We start from the raw sequence: 18896 nt of genomic DNA on the forward strand, positions 1-18896 counted from the left end.
AGAGACCCGCGGTCGACGCCGAAAGCATCTCCGAAATGGAGAAAAAGAAGAGGCGGCTCGAGGCCGAAATGGAGAACATCCTTCAAAGGAAGAAGGAGTTCGACGCCAGGATGAAGGAATTCAAGATTCCAACGGTTTCATCGGCGGACGTCGTCGAGGTCGAAGGCGAGTTCGACGCCGAAGGGCTGACAAGGGATCTCGAGGAAGAAGAGGAGCCCTATTATGAGGAAGAAGCCGAGGAAGAAGACCAACAGTCGTTCTACGAATCGGCGGCATCTACCAGCAACGACGTCGAATGGCACGATCTCGACACCGAAAACCCGGAGGAGGCCGTGGACACGTACCCCTCGAGGCCTTCGCCACCCGACGACATCGGGGTATACAATATGGTGGTGAAGAGCGCAGCAATGGCCTTCGGCGTCAAACTCGACGAGGAGAGGCCGAAAGCCGATTTTCTCGTCGAAACACTGCTCCCCATCCAGACTAGGAGTCAGTTCCTCCCCATGCTACAAAGCGTGATGAACCAGGGGAGAGAAGCCTTCAAGGAACCTGCCACCTGCCGGTCGATCACGCCCAGGACAGAGAAGAAATATAAGCACTCCTCCCTGGACCCACCTTACATCAAGGGTAGCGTCACCGCAGACTCCATCATAGCCTCCACGGCCAGGAGAAGGGCCAACGTTCCAGCAACTTCGGGCCCACCTCCGGATAAGGAGAGCAGGAGGATCGACCTCACAGGCAGAAAGGTCGAGAGGAACGCCGCAATGCACTGGCGCATGGCGAATTCGAATGCACTCCTCAATAGACACCAATACCAACACTGGGATGAGATGGGGGAGCTAGTAAAGCACCTCCCCGAAGAATACCGCCAGAGAGCCTCTCACCTGGTGGATGAAGGCAAGAACATCGCCAACTCCTGTATAAAGACGGCGTTGGATGGGGCAGAGACTTCAGCAAGACTCATGGCCATAGGGGTCACAGAGAGGAGGCATGCATGGCTACGAATCTCGGGATTCAAACCGGAAGTGCAGAACAACATCCTTGGCACCCCCTTCAACGGAGAGACACTGTTCGGAGCAACGGTGGACGAAAAGCTCACCCAGCTCAAGAAGGAAAACGAGACAGCGAGGTCCATGGGGGCCCTACAGCTGAGGGGAATGAGACGAGGAAATCCCTCGAGGAGACCCTACGGTAGGGGTGGAAGCCAACAGGGGACGTCGCACCAGGCGTTCCAGCAAGGTCAGCAGGGCGAAGGTCACGGACAAAGTCAGCAGAAGCAAAACTGGCAATATCAACCTCGGGGCCAGTCCTTTCGCGGGAGAGGTAACGGACGTGGCCAAAGGAGGAGAGGGGGCGATCAGCCCTCCTCGAAGTGACTCAGCACGCAAGAAGACGCCTACCCTCGTAAGGTCCCCAAGGGTGAGGCGCAAAAAAGTGTCATCAGGGGGAAGAGAAGATTCAAGAGCCTACGAGCATACGTCACCAGTAGGCGGAAGGCTGAGGTTCTACCTTCAGGAGTGGCGGCGTATAACCACAGACAAGTGGATACGGAACATCGTGCAGTACGGATACTGCGTAGACTTGGAGAAAAGACCTCCAAACAGGAAGCCGAGGGGAAGGCAGAGATCGGCCCAAGAACTGGCAATACTCAGAGAAGAAACACGGAAACTCCTACAAAAGGGAGCCATAGAGACGGTGCCGTTCAGGGAACGCAACAAAGGGGTCTACTCAAACTACTTCGTGGTGCCGAAGGTAGACGGAGACCTCAGACCCATACTGGACCTCCGTTACCTAAACAAGTTCATCAGAACGCAAAGGTTCAAAATGACTTCACTGCAGGAGGTACTGCCACAGATAAGAGAAGGGGACTTCATGATCACCGTGGACCTCAAGGATGCCTACCTTCACATCCCAATAAACAGAAGGCACAAGGGCCTTCTAAGATTCAACATCGAACAGGAACACTACCAGTTCACAACCCTGGCCTTCGGATTAAAATCTGCGCCAAGGGTCTTTACGAAATGCCTGTCGGCGGTAGCGGCACACCTACGAAAGCAGGGAATACACGTATACCCCTACTTGGACGACTGGCTGGTCAAGGCAAACTCACGCGAGAAGTGCGAGAGGCACGCAAAACGAGTAACAGACACCCTCACAAATCTGGGCTTTTCCATCCACTGGGGAAAATCATCGCTGGAACCGGAACAGGTAAAGATTTTCCTGGGGGCAAAGATCAACTCCCTCAACAGTACAGTAGTGCCCAGCGACAGGAGGACAGATGCTCTACTGAAGGAGACGCAGCTCTACCAGAAGGGGCGAGCTCTGACAGTGAGGGCGGTGAGCAAGATGATGGGGATGATGGCGTCCTGTATCCAGCTGGTGCCGAATGTACGCCTGCACATGAGACCATTACAGGAATGGCTGCAACAGCAATGGTCCCAAGCAAACGGAAGTTGGGAGGATCTAGTGGTTGTTACGCACGCAGTGCAGGAGGAGATAACTTGGTGGAACAGAGACAACATAACAACGGGGAGAAGCCTGACACCACCAAGCCCAACAATGACCATTACCACGGACGCATCGCAGAAGGGATGGGGAGCGCACATGGACAACCTCAGAGTGAGGGGTCTATGGGCTCCAGCAGACGCGGTCCGCCACATCAACTACCTCGAGTTGAAAACGATACTGTTAGCCCTGAAGGCATTCCAGAGGCACCTGTTCGGCCAGAGGGTGTTGGTACAGACAGACAACACCACGGCGATGTTCTACATCAACAAACAAGGGGGGACACAGTCGTTTCCCCTCTCATCCCTAGCTCAGGAGATTTGGAGATGGGCCATACCTCTCAAAATAGATCTACTGGCAATTCACCTACCAGGGAAGGACAATGTGGAGGCAGACTGGCTAAGCAGACAGACCTCAGCATCACACGAGTGGGAGCTCAATGGCCAGGAAACTGAGAAAATCTTCCAGAGATGGGGGACTCCCACAATAGACCTATTTGCAACACGCCACAATGCAAAATGCCGAAGCTTCGCGTCCAGGCAACCAGATCAGCAATCCAAGGGAAATGCCCTATGGATAAGCTGGTGGAGGACATTTGCCTACGCCTTTCCACCGATACCCCTGTTGCACAGAGTGCTCGACAAGTGCAGAACCAGCAACATGACTCTGATCCTGGTGGCTCCACAGTGGGCGAGGCAGACATGGTTCTCACAGATTCAAGAAATGGCGCAAGGCAAACCGTACAGGTTCGAGAGGAGAAAAGACCTGCTCTCAATGCAAAACGGGGAGGTCCTGCACCCAGAGCCAGAGACACTCAACCTAGCAGCATGGCTCCTGAAGACCTAGAGTTCGCACACCTAAGGTTACCTCAGAGCACTATGCGAGTGCTACGGGAGGCAAGGAAACCTACTACAAGAAAGTGCTACAGCGCAAAGTGGAAGAGATTCACGGTGTGGTGCAGGAAAAAGGGCCTGCAAAACAGAATGACAAGAGACTCAACTGTGCTGAGGTACCTCACACACCTTCTAAAGAGTAACCTCTGCTCGAGCTCCCTAAGGGTACACCTAGCAGCGATCGTTGCCTACACCAGAGGTGAGAAGGGTGGAAGCTTCTTCACCTCGCAGGTGGTGAAGAGATTCATGGAGGGAGCCAAAAGAATGGCACCCCCGAAAAGGTTGCCGCCGCCGGCATGGAATTTAAACGTGGTTCTGACGGAGCTCATGAGGGCGCCGTTTGAACCCATTCACAAGGCCACTCTACAAATGTTGACGATGAAAACTGCCTTTCTAGTGGCCATAACCTCACTACGCAGGGTGAGCGAGCTTCAAGCACTAACGCTGCAGGAGCCCTACATTCAAATTCACAAAGACAGGGTAGTCCTGAGGACGGACCCACACTTCATGCCCAAGGTAGTGTCGGCGTTCCACATGAATCAGAGTATCCAGATACCGAGTTTCTTCCAAAACCCGACTACAAACGCAGAAAAGGCCCTGCACACCCTCGATGCCAGGAGAGCGGTGATGCACTACATTGAAAGAACCAAGGAACTCAGGAAGTCGAAGCAGCTGTTTGTGTCCTTTGCTACTAGCTTCATGGGTAGACCAGTCACCAAGGGCACCATCGCTAGGTGGATTGCCCTCACTATTCAATTCTGTCACAAACAGGCTGGACAGGAGCTAACGGAGGGGCCCCAAGCTCACTCCACAAGGAAGAAGGGGGCCACAGTTGCCTTCCTGGCAAACACGCCCATCCAAGACATTTGTCTCGCAGCAACTTGGGCATCTGTGCACACGTTCACAAAGCACTACTGCGTGGACATTCAAATGAATAAGGAAGCACAGGTCGGACAGAAGGTGCTACAACACATTTTCAACGACCAGCGATCATCTTCCACCCAGCCACCACAAAAATAGGAAAACCGCTACAAAATCTATGCACAGCATAGTGAATCCAGAAAGATTCACGCTGCAAAACGAAAAGTTTCTTACCTGTCGGTGTAGTTTTGCAGCTTGAAGATCTTTCTGGATTCACTAGCGAACCCACCCACCTCCGCCAGGAAGATGAGGCTGGAGGAAGAGGGGGTGAAATGGATAGGATCAAAGAAGTGGAAACGTACAGAAATATGGACAAAAGGATTAATCAATCGCCTAGGGTAAAAAAAAAAAGGGAAAAAAGAACCCGAAGATGGCGCCCCAAAGGTGGGACTTCCGCAGGAAGCACGACGACGTCACGGGAGGTGCACCAAATGGTGGACGTCGACGCCCACCTGGGCTACAAAAAAAAAAAAAAAACAAAGACTACGAATCCGGACCCAACCACAAGATCGCGGAATAATGCACAGCATAGTGAATCCAGAAAGATCTTCAAGCTGCAAAACTACACCGACAGGTAAGAAACTTTTCGTTTCTGTGGGTCAGGTTGTCCGTAAAACTTTATTTCAAACTGTTGCAACCGATACAGGTGACCACCGCTAGGGGAGATACTGCTATGTAGTCTATCCTAAGTGTGTGATCTGTAGCTCATATGCCTCGGAACGGAATATGCTACTTACCAGTATGCATTTGTTCTTGGCATGTAGAGCTGCAGAGTCACACATGCCCTCCCACCTCCCCGGGACCTGTATCTGTTCCAGCATGGTCTTAGACATCACACATGGACATCTCTCTTTTCTACAAACTCCATCATTTCCCACATGGTGAAAAACAATAACGATGGAGTTGATGCCCATGCGCACTGTCGTCCAAGGGAGGAGTCACCTATCTCGTGACCAAAGATTTCTTCTGAAGACAACAACAACCTGCAAGCATCCAAGCACAACACCAGATGGCGATCTACTATCCTAAGTGTGTGGCTCTGCAGCTCTACATGCCAAGAACAGATGCATACTGGTAAGTAGCATATTCCTTCTCGAAGGCATTACACACCTTTTCCCTACTATTCCGTTTGTGATGCCACAGTGGAACTTGAATCTAGTTCTAACTTATCTGATGTGCGCTCCTTTCGAGCCTCTTCACAACTGTCCTCTTCGTCTTTTGACTCTGAAGACTGCCTTTCTGGTGCCCATCACCTCCGCTAGGCGAGTGAGTGAGCGCCAGGCTCTTTCTTAAAAGCCTCCTTTCCTTTCCATTCATCCGGACATGGTGGTGCTCAAGCCCCGGCCTTCCTTTTTGCCCAATGTTGTCACGTCCTCTCATATTGGGCAGACTGTTACCTTGCCCACTTTCTTCCAGCCTCCACATCCTTCCAGAGAGGAAGAAAGGCTCCACCGTCTGGACCAAAAACGGGTGCTTTCATTTTACCTCCACCGCACACAACAGTTCCGGGTGGAAGGCCAAATTCTTTGTTGGCTACGTTGGCACCAAGAAAGGTCGGGCAGTGCACAAGAGGACTATCTCCCGCTGGGTTGTCTTGTGCATCCAAGCCTGTTACTCTTTGGCTAAAAAAGAGCCTCCGGTGGGTCTACGTGCTCATTCCACTCGAGCAACTGCAGACACTACTCCATTGGGACAGGGTATCCCCCTGCGAGACCTCTTTCAGGCAGCTACGTGGGCCTCTCTGCACACGTTTACAAAATATTATTGCCTGGACAGCCAAGTCCAGAGAGACTGCTTTTTTGACGGTTCTGTTCCCCAGGACTTTCTGGTGTGATCTTGGTTCGCAGACCCACCACTGGGGTTGGTATTGCTGGGGTATCTATTCGAAGGTAAGGAATCTATCACTACTTGTTTCTTTCAGATGAACAAGTTACTTACCTTCAGTAATGATGTATCTGTAAGAAACAGTAGTGATAGATTCCTTACCACCCCACCCATCCTCCCCGTTCTGCGAACTGATTTCTAAGGTTAAGGTCACCCTTTTTAGGGCCCTAGTTTCAAGGCACCAGTGGCCAGTATCTTGCATGGCTCTGCGTTCCTGGCGCGGAAAGTCGTGCACAGAACGGACGTCAACGTGGGTGGTGTCTAAATACTGCCCGCGACGTCATCCCGGCGATCACAACGCCGACGAACGCGGAGCCGCACGACGCCACCTACCGACGCGCAGGAGTACTGCTGACAAACTTTCTGACGCCTGGGGGTGGTAATTTTAAGGTAAGGAATCTATTGCTACTAATGTTTCTTACAGATAAATCGTTACCAAAGGTAAGTAACTTGTTCTTCATGCTATCAGTAACTTTGACGCAAATCACCTACACATGCATAGACATATGCTCTTGTGAATGCTTTAATGAAGTAATGATGCTGACAACCACTCCTATGCCAAGTAAACATGTTTTATTGCCCATATTAAGTGCACGCTCATTCAAAGTGATATTCTATTACTGCATTTCTAATACAAGTAAAGGTTCTGACGTGATTTGTTGCTCTAGACCTCTGTTTTGGAGGGCTGATTACGCAATGTCATCCCAAAAGCATTTCCATAAGCTTGTTTATATTTGTAAATAGCTGCATAGTATTGAGTACTGTGTGTGTAATATGGACAATCATTTGAGTGTTATTGTGTATCTAAGAACGGAGATAACTAGCCCACACCACCCACCACCTCCCTTGAGTAAGCCTTGGGCTGCTCTGCAGCGCTACCCTATGAGAGTCCAGCGCTACAATGGGGTGTTTGGTTCCCAGTTGTGGACAAATGTGGACCCATTACTTGTACAGGCAACATAACTAATGACCCATTTTCCTACACTTTTCAATCGCTTTAATGAAGCAGGTTGAATAGTATCTCAAAGTCCAGTATATTTGACTAACCTATAACCTCTACCTACTGTTCAGTTGGCTCTATGGTCTCTGGGGGTGTTGGCCATCTGTAGGTTTAGTCTTTCTAAATTATAGCCCTGAACCAGAGACTTGAGACTCCTAGGATTGTTACCCTCATTTAGGGCCATTTTATATTGTCTGAGTATTTTAGGTGCCATGCTGTAGTATCTCAGATACTAGATTGTATTTATTATTTTTAACAATATTCTTCATTAGTGTTATACAAAATTGCTTAATGGCTACAAAACTTTGTGCAACTTAACACAATTTGTTTACATTTTGATTTTCTTTAGGCGAGAGGCTGTTCCCTCTCATTCAAAACATGCATCCAACTTTGGCGGGTAAAATTACTGGCATGTTGCTGGAGATTGACAACTCTGAGCTTCTTCACATGCTTGAATCTCCAGAATCTCTTCGTTCCAAGGTTTGACTGCACCATTCATTTCACATTAGTTGTATTATGCTTTACTTAAGTATGCAAAATATAGGTTATTCCAAACTCACTATAAAAAAAAAAATCTATCAGGAATCCTCCAGTGGCTTTTTTTCATTTTGGTGTCCATAAATTCATGAAACTTATCTATTTTTATAAATTGGTGTTGGATTTCTTCAGTCATGTTTCTTTCTTCAATTGTTTTGGTCCTGTTTAAGTGCTTTACATTTGTTCCTGTGTTGAAGCCTGGCGGCTTGAAGCCACAGCCGCCCAGGATTGAGCTACGGTTTGATAAATGAAGCCTGACTGGTCCCAAGAAGAATTGGTAGTGTATTACATGGTAAGGTATCGCAACCCCACCATACTACACCACATTTCCTCACATATGTATACAGACAAATTTCCACAGGCTTTCCAAGCCTTAAAGTGATTTCTTCTCCGCCATCTCAGCCATGGTGAAAGGTTGAAAAAATAATTCAATAGGAGAGTTCTTCTAAGAGTTTCTCACCCCTACCGTGTGATAGACAATCTGGTTCAACAGGCTAAGTGCTGGTCTCTAGCTGGAGTTGGAGTCATTTGCAGTGACTTGATTGGAATGTCAATTGTCTATGTAAAGTTTGGTATTATTGGGGATAATGTACATTGTTATGTTAACATTGTTTACAGAGGGTTCCAGTTTAAATGACTTACAAGTAAGTAACTTTTCTTCATACTTAGCTTTCATTGTGGTCCCTGCAGACTTGACTTTGCTGGTCAAAAGGATCTTGTGCAGAATAAAAAATTTTGGGTTGTTTTAACTCTACTCGCCCCGCTCCCTCCCCCCTCCCCCCTTTCCTGAGGTGGAGGGGAGAATACTGTATGGTTTATCTGCTTTACGTTTATCTGACAAGGATGTTGGAGTGTGTTTTGAATTTTTCTTAGTGTGACTGAGTTTCTGTGATATCCCAGTCCTGCACTGTGTACCTGGTTTTAGTAAAGTCCCTACTTTTTGCCTGCTTCTAATTAAATTTGAGTATGCACTGGGTCCCTGCTAACCAGGTTCCCAGTGCCTGTGTTCTTTCCTAAAACTGTACCTGTGTTTCCACAATTGGCACACATATAAGCCCCTTGTAAAAGGTACTAGTGGGCCTTGTGACCAGAGAGGGGATCTAAGGACTGCAGCATGTATTGTGCCACTCTCTGAGACCCCTCGCCAAACACACACACACACTGCAGTTGCAGACTGTGTTTTGGTGCAGCTAAAACTGAAGTCGGCATGGCACACATCCCTGTGTGCCATGCTGTGGAAAGCGGGCTCTGTCAATGGTATTACCACTAGGTGGGTATACAGTGCACAGAGCTCAGGGGTTCCAAAAAAGTGTACAGGGCTATATGTAAAACCCAGTGTGCTCTATTAGTAGTAGTGTGGGTGAGCAGCCTTAGGCCTAACACGGAGGAGTGTAACACATTTATTGCACAACATTACCCAATAATTGACACACAACTAAAGGAGGAGATCAAGACCAATTTTAGAAAAAGTATACTTTGTATTTTATTTTAAGACTAAGATCTTCGCAATATGGTTATTAGGTTTTTAAATAAAAATAAATTTCTTTTTGAAAGATAGACATTTGGAAAAAATTTCAGCACAGTTCAATGTTATCATATGGGGAAATATCATGCTTAAATAGTCAAGTATTGCACTTACAATTCCAGTCTTCGTGACCAAAAGTCAGCAAGAGGCAAGGGTCAAGTGAGTACCAAAATTGCACCACCAGCGGCACTGGGGCAGCTGGGTGCAGAGGTCAAAATTGGAGTTCGTTCAGATGCTTTTCAATGATGACCGGTGGTGCCTGGAGCTTCACTGCTTGCAGGTAAGTAGATGGGCAAAGCTTTGGGGGTTAGGCTAAGCACAGGGAAGGCCACAAAACAGGACTAAACATACACCACCAGCGGCACGGGGGCGGCCTGATGAAATTTCGACATCTGGTGCATAGTGCTTTTCAATGGGCAAACGGGCTGCAGGCGTGGCACCAGAGATTGCACAAGGGAGAGCAATGACAGAGGTGAAGTAAGTAGAGATGTAGGGGGTCGCAGGGGCACCGTCAGTTCAGCTCACCAAGGCCCATGGCTAAGGGTGCAGGGCTGCCTTTCGACCTCAGTCTTCATGCAGGGGCCAGGCGAGGTTGGAGGGGAACCCCTCGATTCACACTGCAGGTGCCACTGTGGCGATCAGCCAACGCTGGACATAATGGCAGAATTGCTGCGAGACTTCGCTGCACAGGTGACCCACTCAGACCGTGGGCATTGGGTGCAAAGTGGGCAGGGATCACGGTTGCAGCTGGATCCGGAGCCCTGGCAGTTTGTTTCTTCTGGTCAGGTCTGATGTGCACAGGAGATTAAAGTCCTTTTCTAAGGCAGCAGTCCTCCCAATGTTTTCAGAAGTCGCTGGTTGCAAGACAGAGATCGCAGGTTCTTCGAATCTGGAGACAGGCTGATAGGGCTGGGGCCAAGGCAGTCGTCTTCAGTCTTCTTTGCAGGGATGTCTTCTTCAGTCTTCTTTGCAGGGATGTCTTCTTCAGTCTTCTTTGCAGGGATGTCTTCTTCAGTCTTCTTTGCAGGGATGTCTTCTTGCTTTTTAGGTCGCCACAGATCTAGTTTCTAGGTCTGTGGGGGACCACCTAAATACTAGATTTCTGGCCGTTTTAGGAGCGTATTAGGTAGGGCCATTGGGCACCTCACCTGGGGTGACTACACCCTCTATTATGACACCCTCCTGTGGGAGGTGGCATAGAACTATCCATGCTTCAAGATGCCGGGTACTGAAAGATGTGCATAACCCTGGCTCCCCCCACCTTAGTGGTGGTGTTGGCAAAGGTGGGCACACCTCTTCTGAGTTTCCTGCCCAGAGTGTAAACCAGTGGCTGCCATCTGCTGCTAGCAGCAGAGGCTGAGAGTCTCATTACAAAGACGGCAGTCCTTTGAAGATTCCTCCGTCGAGCACTGGCCCATCCTGGGAGAGGTGGTGTGTGAGAAAGTGCCATCTTTCTGGCATGGTATGCCTCCACTTTTTGCTGAATTGCTGATTGTACTTTGACTGAGTGTACCCTGGACTCCTGCCAATCAGGTGCCCAGGGCCTATGTTCCTTCCCTAAAAAACATCAAACCCTGGCCACATGTCAGCCCCTGGTAAATGGTACCCTAGGTACCCAGGGCCTTGTGACCAGGGAAGGCCTCTAAGGGCTGCAGCACTCATTGTGCCACCCTTAGAGGCCCTGTACCCTTACACACACACACACTGCCCTTGCAGGCTGGGTGTCTGGGTGCAAGACAAAACAAAGAGTCGACATGGCACACATCCCTGTGTGCCATGCTCATCACCTACACTGCCATGGCATAGATCAGCCACCCCTCTAGCTGGGTGCCCTATGCCAATGGTGTGGGCACAGGATCAGGAGCCCTGTGCCCCTACAGTACCCAGGTCCATTCCTGGGCACTGTAAGTGCAGTGCTGCCATTTAAGAGAACATGGTGCTGAGAGCTCGTCAAACACGAACTCCACAGCACCATAATGGCAACACTGAAGACTGAGAAGTTTGGTATCAAACTTCTCAGGACATTAAACCCACACTGATGCCAGTGTGGGATTTAATGTACCAAGCACCCCAGAGGGCATCTTAAAGATGCCCCCTAAAACCTGACCTACAATCCACGTCTGTTCTGAGGCTGCCTAGGCTGCCACACAGCAGACATGTTGCTGGACCCCTGGGTAGGAGAGCCCCTGCTCTCCTGGGCCTGCAACAATGCACATCCTGGGCGAGGTGCTAAATCTCCTCCCCCAGGATGGGCAGGGGGAAGCTTCAAAGGCATGCCGCTTCTGTGAGCTTCCCAGGCCACTTGCAACCCCCACTCTGGTGGGAAGCTTGGCCGGGAACCCCAAATAAGGACAGGGGATGTGCCAGCCTGCCAACCCCACCTCAGGTGGGGGAGGCGAGTTGAAGCACATCTCCGGGCTCTCGCCATTTTGAAGAGGGGAAGCCCTACCCTATCAGGACTAGGATACTGCCTCCCTCCCACAGGAGAGAGGCAGGATAGGTAGTGTACCCACCCCAGGACAGGGACCCATTGGTCCCTGCCCTTCACCTACCTGTAACGCCCCTAAATCTAGTATTTAGGGGCACCCTGAACCTTCCTTCCGCAGATTCCAGATTCCAAAATCCGAAGAAGAGCTAGAAGAAAGACCTGCCCTGCAGCTGCTAAGAAGAGGAAAACACCAACTGCTTTGGCCCCAGCTCTACCGGCCTGTTGACCCTCGAACCTGCTCCAACCCGGCATCTCTTGTGGCCAGCAACCTCACAAGCCCTGGAGGACCTGACTTCCTTTTGACTCTAAACCCCTGGGACTCCCATGAGTAGAGGCTCTACTCAAAATCTACTTCTAATCCCTGGCAGCAGCCCGGAACCGCAAACCCAGCACACTCTGCACCAGCCAAGCCTGGCCAGTGCCGGAGTGAACAAAGACCACGAGGACGACCCCACGGCGACTGTGACCCCGAGTCCGGCACCCAAGGACCTCCCTCGACCCTCCTGAAGAAGCCTGCAGCCTCAGAACCAGGTGCCCCCCCAACCGCTATCAACAGAGGGTAATATTTCCCGACACCAAAAGGCGCCCCGCGCCCCCCTGTGCCCAATCCCGGGGTACCTACCTATACTCCAACTTACCTCTCGAAGTGGTGGTGGCACCTGAAGAATCTTCGTCCCCGAGCTTGCAGTCTTTTTCTAAACCGGAGATCTCCCATTGAAATCAATTCAATTTAAAAAAACTTTATTTCGGTCAATATGACCTCAAAAGTACAGATACGATACACATTGATACATCAAAAATCAATTACATATGATTAAAAGAAAAAAAAGAAGAAAAAAAGAAATGATGAACACTATTGGCACACATGTGAAATGAATAATGCTCAGTTAAAAAATACCTACAATTCTTATAGTTTCACGAAGGGAGGACAAAAAGGAGCGAGGATCACAAAGGGTTATTCAAGGCAAGGAACAAAGATTCACCTGTGGAAAGTGCATAGTGCAAATAAATAAATAATTTACTTAAAAAGAATTTCTAAAAAAAAAGATGACCAGTATTCTATACTGCAGATCATGGGTCCTAGCACTAAGGGCCCCCTACAATGCTGGTTACTGCTGCACATAATTTTTTCTCTTCTATAATAATTGCAGGAGTAGATTTACAAATTACAATTTCCCTATAGCATGATTAATGGGTCAATGAACATGCTCAATATAATCTAATCATATTAAAAACGGGGTCTAATTGTAAGACTGACGAGAAAAACACGTCCTGGCTCTATTTTAGGGGTGTTTTTATGAATATCCTACTTGTACACCATATGGAAAATAGGAAACCTGCCACTGCGTAAACTATCGGGATACTGCAATCATTTTTCAGTATCCTGAAAGCCTCAGAGCAACGTCTAGTACCAAGGTTCCTACAGATTTGGACCAGCCATCGTTTTCTTGCCTTGTAGTAGCCAGGACAGCTAAACACGTGAAGTACTGACTCTTCTGGACAATCGCATGCCGGACACCTCAAAATTTGCAAACCCCCCCCCCCCCCCCCCCCCCCCCCCCCCCCCCAGTTTGTATGTAAAACAACGGAGAGGCAGAACCCCATGCCTAAACTGGAGGTAAAGCTTTCTAGCACCTGCCGGCTTGATGTCATCTAGGGCTGGCTCAAAGCTAAACCTATCTTTGATATCTAAAAAGGCTGAGGTTACCTTGCCTACTCGGGGGCAACTATGAAGCTGTGCCATTTTGTACTCTTCGTAATGGGCCTTTAATGATTTCCTGGGGAGTGAGGAGCAGGCGGACTCAGGATCGGCCCAAAGTTCCCCCAGCCCCATACTGTCCAGCATATGCTTTATGTACACGAGCCACGGGAGTTTGGCAGCCCCCCTTAGGTTCATTACTTCTTATTTCCTCCCTATATGATAAGAGTTCTGGGGTGACCCACAGGCGACACCAGTACAATAAGGGTTTAAGATTGGTTACATCAGCAATTGCCATAAGGCCCAGGTCTAATTGGAGCGGAATTAACGGTTTGCTCCGTGGGAGCTTTAACAGCTGTCTCAGGAAGTTGTTCTCTACCTGCATTAAGTTCTCTGGTCTTGTGTAACCCCAGAGTTCTGCACCGTATAACGCCCCTCCCCGGGCCCTATATATTTCAATGGCTGGGCTCACTGGTTTCTGGCTAGACTTACAAAAGACCTTCATAATGCCACCCGATGATTGTGATCATTTTAATGATGATTTTTTTATTTGTGCCCCCCCCCCAGTCCATAGTTTCTGTGATTGTAATGCCGAGATAGTCAAAAGAGGACATTTTTTCAAGGGGTTTGCCATTTAAGGAGGGGTGTGCTCTTGTGCTTTTAGGACTGTTAAACGCCATAAATTTGGTTTTCTGTAGATTGATTTCTAATCCTCTTTCACTACAGAATGCTTCAAGTTCGAGGCATGTGGGCTGCTGAATTCATACCTGTGCATAGATCGCCGCCTAGTGTTGGGTCCGAATGATTGCACATTGTTGTCCTGGAAGAGTCTTCGAAGTATCACGAGATAGGTGGCTCCTCCCCTGGACTACAGTGCGCATGGGCATCCTCTCCATCCTTAGATTGTTTTTTTCCGCCATTTTGTTCGGATGTGCTTATCTTAGCTCAAGTTAGGAAAATTCAGTTTAAGGCCAAAAGGCCTTTAGTTATCGTCGGTACTGTTCCCGTTCGGTGTCGACTAGTTTCTTTAGTGCTTTAGCGCCTTCTTCAAGCTTTTCGGATCCGCTTGGTCCGAACATCGAACTTCGATCGACGATGGAATCGAGGACTCCCTTCAAAAGATGTCCTTTATGCCACGCGAAATACCCACACATCGACGTCCACCCGGTATGCAACAAATGTCTCTCACCGGATCACGATGAGTCGAAATGTATGGCCTGTGCCCGGTTCCGCTCGAAGAAGACTCTCCGGAATCGACAGGCAGCGAGATTATAGGCGCAGCAATCGGTGCCTGCCCCGGCCAACATCTTTAGCACCGAAGACGAGGACGCCGAGAGTGTGGAAGACGTAGACTCCAGCCCCGCTTCCGAACACGACTCACGATCGGAAGACGACTATGAGGTGATCTTTCAGGGAGAAGTCGTCGTCGAAGAGGTAGGAGACTATGATGAGGCCCTTGGGGCCGAGGAAGATGGCTCCAGCGAAGAGCTAGGCTAATCCGTCGATACGAAGGCCGAAAAACTAAGTCGTCATAAGGCTCAGGTCGAGGGATCGCCTTCGGGCCTTACCCAAGATCAATCTCACGGTTCTTCGGCCCCGCCTCCAGGCCCGGCCTCGAACATTTCACAAGAGCCATTATTATCAAACGACTGGATTCCCTTCAGCGAAACCGTCCATCGCACCGGTTCCAGCGAAACCGAAAGTGAAACTGGTTGTGATCGGCTCGAAGCCCTCCACTCCTTCGACGCCGGCAAAGGTCATCGGCTCCGAACGCGCAAAAAGGGATTTCGGTGCCGAGCTCACCACAGCGGATACGGGTGCCGAGCCGAAGAAGAAGGCCCTCGGTCCCCACAAGGCGCCTCGGCCTCTGGCACTGAAGATTACGGCCCAAACCACCAAAGTCAAGGTGGCCACCCCGTCGACTCCAACGAGCGTCGATACCTCCCTTCGGATCGACGACCCCATGACTGCAAAGAAGTCGGATGCCGCTTCGACGCCTACCTCCAAGGTGCCGATCGGTTCCAAGGAGCCATCTGCGTTCACCGTGCAACAGGTCTCAGCATCGTTGCAACGCATCAGAGAACGGGCAACCCTTGTGCGTGTCGGGTCCCGACACACACATGGCTGCGAAATCGCACTCTGCGCCGGCCAACATCACGTTTGGGTTGCCGCCACCCACGACGCCGAAACTGTTCGAGATTCGGACACGTGTCCGCCAAACACAGTCCCCATCCACTGGACAAACGGATATCGAGCCTTCACAGGCGCAATTTATCGACGCCAACACTGGTAGGTTGATGCTCCGCAAGTGGAAAATCACGCCAGAGAGGGGATTGGACTCCTACAAAATTCCTCTCAAACACAAATTGCCGGCAGGATCAGAGCCAGTGCTTCATGAACACTTCAACCCTTCCATCAGGATCCACCGTCCTTTTCTCCTATGCCTTCAGAGGCAGACGCAGGAGAGGACTATGTAGGGGATGATACCACCTACCCTGGGGATATCGATCCTGATGATCACCTGCAAGACCCAGATCAGGCATGGGATGACCCCACCGACCAGGGTACCGCACCAGATACCCATGACACGCAGCTTTATAACATAAAGACATCTCCCACAGAGGACACTGCTGCCTTTAATGCCCTCATAGAACGGGCTGCTGCCAATCATGGAGTAGAACTCCATTCTGACACTGTCGAAGAAGACTTCTTGGTGGACACTTTCGCCTCTTCTGGAAAAAACTGTCAACTCTGCCCATGTTAAAAGGAGTTCTAAAACCTGCAAAAGACATTTTTAAAGAAACAACCAGGGCACGGGTGCTGAACCCCAGGATTGAAAAGAAATACAAGCCTGCACTCGGAGACCCTATGTACATTAGGGGTCAGTTACCTTTAGACTCCATGGTTGTTGCTAATGCTTGCAAAAGAGCCCACTCACAAACAACGGGTGATGCTCCTCCCCCAGACAAGGAGTCCAAAGTGCTGGAGACATCAGGCAAACGGATTGCAGCGCAAGCAGCAAACATCTGGCGCATTGCCAACACACAGGCACTCCTGGCCCGTTATGATAGGTCCCAAAACGACACACTAGAATCACTGCTACAACATTTGCCAGATGCATATAAAGAGGCAGCGGAGCTCCTTATCAGAGAGGGACAACTCCTTACCAATGCATCCATCAAGTGCGCACTGGATGCAGCCGACACTGCGGCGAGGGCAATCAACACAAGCGTCCTGTTGAGGAGGCACGCATGGTTGAGAATCTCAGGCTTCAAGCCTGAGATTCAGAACAATATCTTAAATCAACCGGTCAACCCAGACTATTTATTTGGCCCTGAAGTTGACACTACCCTCGAAAAAATTAAGAAAGACACTGACACTGCGAAATCAATGGGGGCTCTGCAGACGCAGCAGTTTCGTAGTGGCTCCTTTCGTCGCCCCGGGAATAGAGGAGCAGCTAGAGGTCAGGGGTCACAGCAGCAGTACACTAAAGGGGGCACACAAAGTAACTATGATAAAACCACCAGAGGTGGATATCGTGGCTCCAGCACCAAAGGCAGAGGACGTGGGTACGGCAACACCAGGTCCTCCCCCAAAAACAAACAGTGAAGCCCTCTCCCTGCCCCCGACCACAACACCTGTCGGGGGGAGACTCCAACGGTTCCTGTCAGTCTGGAAGTCCATCACCACAGACAGGTGGGTCAAGGACATTATCCAGTACGGTTACTGTCTAGAATTAACGTCCACTCCACCCAACATACCGCCAAAGCACCGTCCTATGTCCGCAGAGCACTTGGCATTATTGCAGCAGGAGGTACTAAGTATGCTGCAAAAAGGTGCAATAGAGGTCGTGCCCGTCAACCAACAGGGGACAGGGGTGTACTCTCTGTACTTCTTAATCCCAAAAAAGGACGGTTCGCTCAGACCTATACTAGACCTGAGACCCCTCAACCACTACATTCTCTCAGAGCATTTCCATATGCTCACCCTACAGCAGGTTCTACCGCTGCTCAGCCAGGGAGACTTCCTAGCCACACTGGACTTGAAAGATGCGTATTTCCACATACCCATACACCCATCGCACAGAAAATATCTCAGGTTCACTATTCAGGGGCATCACTATCAGTTCAAAGTTCTCCCCTTCGGAGTAACAACAGCACCCAGGGTCTTTACCAAGTGCCTAGCAACAGTGGCTGCACATCTACGGAGACAACACATTCACGTCTTCCCTTACCTGGACGACTGGCTTGTTCAGGCAAAGTCAGCCCAGCAATGTGCCAGCCACATGTCCATCACCATTCACCTTCTTCACAGTCTGGGATTCTCACTAAATTACCCAAAATCACATCTCCAACCCGCACACGTACGACAGTACCTGGGCGCGACCATAAACACTCTGGCAGCCACAGCTCTGCCAAATTTAGTGAGGATCAACAGCATGCAACTGCTGATCTCCAAGTTCAAACCTCAACACTCCCTTCCTGCGCGAGTGTTCATGCAGTTGATAGGCATGATGGCCTCCTGCATTTTCATAGTCCCGCACGCGAGACTACATATGCGCCCGCTTCAGGCGTGCTTAGCACGTCAATGGAATCAGGCTCACGAACAATTAAAAGACCTAGTGTTGGTGAGCAGTTGGGCATACAACTCTCTGCATTGGGGGAATCCACAAAACCTTTGCAAGGGCCGACCGTTCCAAGAGCCTGTTCCACAAATAATACTGACGGCGGATGCCTCTCTCCAGGGTTGGGGAGCTCATGTACTCACTTACACAGTGCAGGGACTATGGACGACGCAACAAAAGATGCACATCAACGTTCTGGAACTGATGGCAATCTTCCTAGCCATGAAGGCATTCAAAGTACACTTGTGCAACAAAGTCGTGCTGATCCGGACGGACAACATGACTGCCATGTACTACATATAGAAGCAGGGAGGAACACACTCTCCACAGTTGTCTCATCTGGCTCAGAGCATGTGGAAGTGGGCCATTCAGAGGAGGGAGGTGTTCCTCATGGCGAAATTCAGCACCCAGATCCGCAACAGCTGAACCTGGCAATCTGGCTCCTTAGGTCTTGGAGTTTGGCTACCTAAACCTGCCACCTGACAGTATGGATATCATCAAAGAAGCCAGGAGACCCATGACCAGAGCTTGCTATGCGGCTAAATGGAAGAGGTTTGTCATTTACTGCAACAACAATGACATTAACCCGCTGGACGCATCCATTCAAAACATCATCTGTTACCTCTTACACCTATACCGATGCAATCTGGCATACAACTCAATACGTATCCATTTAACCGCGATTGCAGCCTATCTCCAAAACAGGCAGCACCTCTCTTTATTCGGAGTGCCTGCCATCAAAGCCTTCTTGGAAGGACTCAAACGAGTAATTCCCCCAAGACACCCACCGGCACCGGTGTGGAACCTCAATTTGGTCCTC

The 18896-nt window shown here is 49.8% G+C and overlaps 1 protein-coding gene across 2 annotated transcripts in view; it reads left to right on the forward strand.

The window, feature by feature from the left end:
* The window catches only part of PABPC1 (poly(A) binding protein cytoplasmic 1), a 541973-nt gene that overhangs the window by 476400 nt on the left and 46677 nt on the right, over window positions 1-18896 (forward strand). For both annotated transcript variants that reach the window (XM_085605165.1, XM_085605166.1), the window contains exon 14: window positions 7553-7683. In XM_085605165.1, the coding sequence (XP_085461291.1) occupies window positions 7553-7683 (131 nt within the window). The remainder of the gene's footprint in view (window positions 1-7552; window positions 7684-18896) is intronic.

This window comes from Triturus cristatus, chromosome 5_1 (assembly GCF_964204655.1).
Source record: "Triturus cristatus chromosome 5_1, aTriCri1.1, whole genome shotgun sequence".
Lineage (NCBI taxonomy): Eukaryota > Metazoa > Chordata > Amphibia > Caudata > Salamandridae > Triturus > Triturus cristatus.